Genomic DNA, 7,467 nt, shown 5'->3' with positions numbered 1-7,467 from the left:
AGATGAACTTGCACATAAAAGCGCTGTTTTAAAAAGTTCTTGGAATGTAAATGAATTTTTTTCCTACTGTAGACATTGCAGCTTTAAAATGATGTAAAACATGCTGATTTAAAACAGGATGCAGCCTGCTAGAAATTCTGAAGACGGGCAAGGGTAGTTTGTTGATAGAATAAAGTAAAAGCACTGAGAAACATGGCATTGCTCTCCTTTACGTCCAGCTCGTGGCGTCGGTCAGGAACCCGTGTCCTGCAGAGCCCTCCAGACGCTCTGCACAAGCCTAGAAAGACCCTTCTTCATGAAGAGCTGGCAGATCTGAGATCAAGGGAGGCAATTAGTGTTAAAACTTACGGCCACTACTCAAACTAGAGAAGAAATGTGTTGGTGCAGATTTAGGTTCCAGTTCCACCATTTTAGTGGTTTTGCACAACTCCACTGCCTGAGGGAAAAAACCTCAGCTCGGCTCACGAGCAAAATCAGCAAAGGGTGTGTGTGAGCAGATGCATCACAACCCAGCCCCAGCCCACACATACACCCTTGCTGTACTGGAAGTCTGCAAAAATACTTAGGTACTGCTGGGCTCAGAAAAAAACCCTGTGGCTTTGAAAAGGCTGAAATTCAACACGTTTCTTTGTTCTTTAAAATTAGTACTCTTTGTAGCCAGACCTGGAACCTGACTGCATGAGACGCAGAAGACTGATACAGCAGAACAGTGGTTCCAGCTTGGAGTTACTGCTTTTGCTTGTTTTCCCTAACTAGGATAACAGGCATTAGCTGAGTCCAGAATTACTTTACTTTGTGTTATTAAAAGGAAAAAAAGAGTGAGGGTGTACCATAATTATCTCACGTTCTGTGAAGTAATGCAGCTGTACAGGCACTGGCCTGCAGTAACCAACCTCCCCAGGAACTGTAAGTAGAAGGGAATTTTGCTGTGATTTATTCATGGTAGCAAAATAACAAAAGCCTATGAAACAGCAGAGGTACAGACAAATTTATTCTTAAAAAACACTTCTGGCAGCTGCTCCTTCACTGCCCTCTCCATGGCTTGCTGCTACGGTTTGAAACGCACAGAGGCAGCGGGTGCAGCAGCGTGCAGTATGTCCAGAGCCCCTCAGGGAAGCAGAGGCCCTGGGACAACCGAAGCTGCTCCTAACAGAGCTGATGGAGAGGGCAGTGCTGAAGGCCTTGTCAAAACTTTTTTTTTTTTTTAAATGAATTATATTGCAGTAAGTAACAAAAACATATAATGTTCTCTTAGGTTTCTGCAACCTGCTGTGAGATTCACATACGAGCAAGGTTAAATTCCCTTTTAAAAGCCTATGCCGGAGGAGAGCATACCAGATGCTACCTCAAGCGACCGTCGGGTTTGACAGGGCCCAGCTCAGATTTGGGGTCCGGGCTCAGGGAGCTCCAGGCTGTCTGAGTGCAGCCCTGCATGACTGGGCAGGCGGTGGGGCCGGTGCTGCAGATGTCCACGGCTGACCAGATGCTGCTGACCAGAGAGTCCACCCAGGCTTCCAGCCGGGCGCCCACAAGCCCCGCATTCCTCTTGGCCTGGTCCACGCGGGCAGCACTGATGGGGATATTCAGGACGGGGTTCAAGCCCTGGAAGCTCTGCTCCATGTATGCGTTCTTTGGAGGCCCGCTGTGATACTTCAAGGCTTCCTCTGTCAATGCAGAAATAAAGCCAAAAATCAGTGCATTAAAAAACACAACCCAAACCCAAAGCAGCAATGTCTAAGGGTACAGCAAACAAAAAGGCAGACGTTAGTAGTTGCATGATAGTCTACTGCCCCAGCGCTGAGGACTGCATCCCGAGGACTGGCTGTGCTCAGCTCTTCAGCGCCTCGTGCTCACCACTACAAGCTCCAGTCACCATGATGCTAACCCTGGAAGTGCTGCGTTAGCAGGGCAAAGCACTGAGGCTGAAAGCAGCGTCGTCCTTATTATCATCACGTACAACTGGCATCCCCAGAGCTGCAGGACAGCCAGGCATGAGCTGTTCTGTACAGCACAACGAAAAGGCAGGTTCAGCCTCCAGGGCGTTCCAGCTACAAGCTCCCATCTGTAACTGGAGCCTGATCAACGTGCAGCTCCTTCTCAGGAGAACCCCATTTGGCACTCAGGAGAAGCTAACTTTGCAGAAGGCAGCTGGGACATACGCCCCGTGCAGCTGAAGTTGCTCCTCTGAACACCCAGGAAAGCCTGTGCTTTGAAACTGGGAAACAGTTCAAGGATGCTTAGCGTTAGAAGACTGCTGACCCTTGTCTGACCTTCAAGTGGTATCACTGATTTGACTAGGAGGAACAGCCAAGATCTCAGCCTGTTCTGTGGGGTTTTTTTTTCCCTAAATTGATGAACCTTGCCCTGCTGTGGAAAAGTCACATTTATTAGCTCCGAAAACTGGGTGTTGCCATTTCTGGCACTGGAGGGACAGCACCACAGCCTTGGACAGACTGGACCCATAATGAAATACGGATCACAACCATTTCCTAACGACGCCTGTATTTGCACTGTGGTTGCTTTCCTTACAGTAACTCTTCTATCTGAGCAAAATGCAGTACATTGCTCCAAGTCTGTTACATTGCAGTAAGAATCACTGCCAGGCTGTGACAATGCCTTCAGAGACCTTCAAGTGGACACTGCAGGTCACTGGCCTTGTCTAAGGCTGGCTGACTTCCTAAGGCCTGTGAGTGCACCAAGGTACTGCTCATGAAATCAGAACGGGACCCTCCAGAAACGTTCACTGAGTGCTGCTTGGGAGTAAATTTTCAACCATTTCTTTCTGTTCTCAGTGACTTCTCTAGCATCCTCGCTCCGGCAGCACGGAGGATGAGCGTAGCTCTGCCAACACACACACTGTTTAGAACACAGAATGGGCCCATTCAGGGCGCTCCAGGCTAGGAAAGCCACCGCGCTCAGAGAGCCTTCAGAGGCCAGGAATCAGATACTGGCTACAACTCATGCGGCACATGTCCGTGCCGCTTGCACCACAGCCGGACACTGCGTCCTTTCTTCCACGCAGAGGACAGTATCTCAGGCGCTGGCAATAAATCAGCACATTTATTTAGAGGGAAAAGGGGCATTTAATTGGAGCTTTGCTGTTACATTTGCAAAGTCTTTAATGCCAAGTACTGTGCTAGTCCATTACTTCAGATCCCCAATTAACTCAGTTAGGCACATCCCCATCATCATTATACATCACTTAACTGTTCCTGCATTCAGCTACACCTCCCCCCACCCCTTTGATTTTAAATCGTAGATATCCACGATAATCTCTAGCCATGCATGTGCATTCCATGCCACGTGTCAGAAGTGTGCTCTGCCAGAGCACTGCATTTTAAGAGACAGAACAAGTACACATGATTAAATTTCCTGCTTTGGAAGCAATTAAACATGGCAGACTGCTTGTCAACATATTAACTAAATAGGAACATTCTAAGTAAAAAACCCCAAACAAATAAGAATTGGCATTACTAGCAGGATCATCTGATTGAAACAGGCAATTCAGATTGCTGGTTGAATTAAAGCCTGTTGTGCACATGTTTAGTACACGGAACAAGAGAGGTCTCTTTCTAGACAAGTCACGGGATGAAATGGAACTGGCTCTTCTCTCTGGCTCAGCCTCACACTTGTCCCAGGCTTCCGGACTTGGTGGATTATCAGGACTGGAAGGAATGAAACCTACAGAAACCGAAGGACCCGGAGCATAGCAATGCAGCAGGAGATCAACCTCTTCTCTGAATCTGTGACCCTCATCGCTTAAGATCAGTGGGCTGCTTTTGCTAAAATAAAGGTGGTCACCTCAGCATCTTCAAGGCAGCTAAATTTCTGCACGCTGCTGGAACTGTGCTGGATGCGCTGCACTGCTCACACCAACATGCTGCTGTGTTGTTTGGCACCACTAAGCGACTGCTCTGGAACTGGCTGCACTGCAGCGGCGTTCAGAGCAGGTAACGGGAGCAAAGATACGCTTTTTTTTGAAAAAAACACACTAAAATATCAGCAACTAGGAAAAGAAAAGCCTGCTGAGAACAGCACTAAAGGGAACAAAACACTGTGTGTTAAGGGCTACCACTGCCCACTGTGAAAATATGCTTCTCCAACGTGAGACACAGGATGAAACCCTGACGTGGTACTGGTAGGGCAGTGTCTGGCCCCACAGCAGAACCCACACCCCAAGTTAGGTGTCTGCACGCCCCATAAATAAAGAGCTGAGTGCAGAGCTACGTATAATCAATAGGAAATGCCAAGGATTCAACCCAGAACCCTCTCCCGGAGCCTCCAAATCTTTGTTACAAAGTTCACAGGAGAAAGTAAGGAGGATGCTGCTTATCCAGGTGATGGCAGATGTGGGCTATTCCTCTTTGCATTAAAGGAAAAACAAAGATACAATAATGACTCTCCAGCTTACTGGACTGGGACAGGGAGGAACAGTGCAGAGCTCCAGCCTCGAAATACTGTATAAAAGGAGGCTGGAGTTACTGGGCACACTTTTAAAGCGCTGACACTTCGGTCCTTGCTCATGAGAAAATAAATAATGAAGAATGCAAGGCTTGCCCATATGCGATGTGTGTTTAGCCATTTCAATCTGTACAGTTAGAGCAACCAATTCAAAACCAGCGGAATCGCAGACATTAAGCCAGATTTTTTTGCTAACAAACACATCCAAATACCCTTTGATTTCAAGAAGACATGCATCAATGCAAAATATATTCCAGTGACTCTAATGATAGCTTTAAAAAATTAGTTATTTTTGCCCTCCATTTTTGTTTGATCTCTACTCAGGGAGAACACTTAGTTTCTCAGCTGACTTTCCTTGGTGGGACTTCTTTGGACTAAACGCAGTAAGCAACAGTAAAGCAACACGGGCTGGGATTGCTGCGTTTTTGTGTGGGTTTGTTCTTCATTTTGCTGAAAAAGCAAAGGAGGTTAAATAGAGAGTGGGCTAAGGAATGAAAAATGTGGTTATTCTGGTACACATTAAGGCGCTAGACCTGTGGTTTTTTTTAAGCAAGGCAGAATGTACAGCTTTATTTCTTTACTTGAATTGTGCTGAAACCCTCTGGCAAAGAGGTAATTTTTTATTGACGTTTTGTTTGTTTTCTCTCTCAGCAAACAAGACAGTGCTGCATTTGCTCATTGTGAAGCTAATCGACTCCTTGTCAACTGGATCTGAACTAAATTTTGAAGCAAATCCCTGTCTTCAGGGTTTTTCTCGGCATGATGATTCCAGGGCATGTCTACTCTTCTGCAGTCACGTGCTCGCCTGCTGCTATTACCGCATTTATCAAGAACATGTCATGTTACCTCTGGTTAATTTAACGAAATCACAGCAGTTCTGACACAAGTTGCCGCCCACTTTATAATCCGTATAGATGCAATTAAATTGACTGAGCCATTGCAAACAACCAATGGCAAAACAAAGGTTTCCCAGTATAGCCTTAATTAAGATGATCTGTAAATATGGATTAGGTTAAAAGGCCTGTGAGATGCGTGCGTGCATCGCGGCGTGTCTGCTGGTGCCATCACGCCTGTGAAAGAGGTGGCTGCAGTTAGAGGGCACGGGGACCAGGAGCTGGCGTTCAGGGTGCTCAGTCCCACTGCAGAGCAGCAGAGACCAGAAGCCCTGTCCACCGGCTCACAGTAACCTCTTTAGCTTTCATGAAGCAGGTACCGTTCCATAAACACCTAACAACTCATTACTGTCACTCCAGCTGGGAGATCGCTGGGGAAACTTAGCCATGAATATAAACTCAAACTTCAAAATTCAATTTCATTAGCTTTTTCTCTGCTCCTCTCAGTGCCCTGGGAGACATGTGTGATCACACTCGGCATGACTGCTTCACAGGGACCTTGTAGAGCATGGAAGGGTGGGAAAGTGGGGGATGCAGAGCCAACCTCCACTGAATTCGTTGTTTTCTTAGGAAAGGAAATCTACTTGGTAGTTTGGATCATAGTCTGTAGACTGCTGGCTAAATGTTCTCAGTTATAACTGCTGTTGGTTCTGCCTCTGCAGTCCCTGCACGGGGGATATGGACATCTGGCCTCGAGTCTCTGAACTATGCTTACAGTCGAGCTGCCCAAAGCAGACAGCAAGAACCCCCCATTCCTGTCGATTGTCACCGCTAGTCATCTTCTACTGATCCCCCTGTTTTGTCTCCTCCATGTTATGTTCCCTCTCTGTCTTGGCACAGTTTAATCCTAGGGCATCCTGCCGGTCCTTGGCAGCCCTCCTGTGTCCTTACAACACGCACAGAGTACTTGGCTTTAACGCACTCAGCCATATGGTGAGAAACTCAAAATCGCCATTTAGAAAAAGAATAAAATGGAATTTAGCTGTGCAGGACATCGGGGTAAGATGACACTGGTGGAGCAAGTGAACCTGATTTCTCCAAATGATTTATCTTACAAATACAGTTAACTTTCCTTTCCTTTTCTTTTTTTTTTTTTTTTTTTTTTTTTTTTTTTTTTTTTTTTCCTCCTTCCAAGCAGGCAAACACTTGAAGGCACTCTCGAGCCTGAGGATGTGTGGAAGGCAAAGCTGATCAGTGACACAACTTAAACTAGAGAAAATAAGAGATTTGGATCACTGGAGGAATCAAGAGGAACAAGAAAGAATAAACAACATTAGATTCTGGACTGAAATGGCTTTGGGAGCCTGGTTTACAGTGGAAATACCCCACACCTCCCAGCAGACTCACTAATTCCACGTAAGATCTGCCCTCTTATAGCTCCCAGTTTTGCAAAGGTCAATGTATGTGTGTTTTTACAACAATTCACATTCTGTCAGTTATGCACATCTGGACACAGTACACCCACTCCTGATTTCTCTTTACGGTTTTACTTGCATGCACAGGCTTTAGGCCAAAATTAGTAAGTGGGAATGGAAAAATTAATAAACTAGCTGCATATCCTGTCTTTATAAACTGCTAAACAAAACATCTTTGCTGGTAGCTGCGCCATGAAGAATTTTTTTTTATTTTGACTTGTAATCATGAATTTTGAGAGTTGTGATACAGGAATGAGTATGCTTTGGTTTTATTATTCACAAGAGAAGCAAGTGGCTCCCTTCATGATGCTGGGAAACCAAAAGCAACTTTTCCTGGTTGTGCTCCATGCCAAAGTGATGTGTAGATCAGCAATGATTTAGGAAATGCAGTGATTGCTGTCATGTCCATGCTCTCAAGGTACAAGATTTCAGTGGCTGCTGCACTGCTGCCAGATCTGTGCAAACGCTTTTTAGAATGACACAAATAAATTTCACACAGGAGCGTGGACAGATTTTTATGTATGTTCCAGTTTCTACATCTGGAGTAAGACAGAGCGGGCCAAATCATTATCATGCAAATGAGATGCAAAGTGGTACGAAATGTTATCAGTCATTCAAAAAGCGTCTGGAATAGCAAATTTCTTTGTAGGACAATTTTCCTGTACAAAAGCTATAGGGTTCTTTTCCCCCTCTCTTTT

The 7,467-nt window shown here is 45.7% G+C and overlaps 1 protein-coding gene across 1 annotated transcript in view; it reads right to left on the bottom strand.

Annotated features, from left to right (window-relative positions):
• Positions 1 to 1,341: 1,341 nt before the first annotated feature.
• The window catches only part of XYLT1 (xylosyltransferase I), a gene marked incomplete at its 5' end in the record, with an annotated part of 88,868 nt that continues 82,742 nt past the window's right edge, over positions 1,342 to 7,467 (bottom strand). Inside the window, one exon of the mRNA XM_010131943.1 lies at positions 1,342 to 1,664. Within this exon, the coding sequence (XP_010130245.1) occupies positions 1,342 to 1,664 (323 nt within the window). The remainder of the gene's footprint in view (positions 1,665 to 7,467) is intronic.

The sequence above is a fragment of the Buceros rhinoceros genome, unplaced genomic scaffold, assembly GCF_000710305.1.
Source record: "Buceros rhinoceros silvestris isolate BGI_N320 unplaced genomic scaffold, ASM71030v1 scaffold1152, whole genome shotgun sequence".
NCBI lineage: Eukaryota > Metazoa > Chordata > Aves > Bucerotiformes > Bucerotidae > Buceros > Buceros rhinoceros.
The sequence above is the reverse complement of the archived record's forward strand: the minus strand, read 5'-3'. Positions and strand labels throughout refer to the sequence as shown.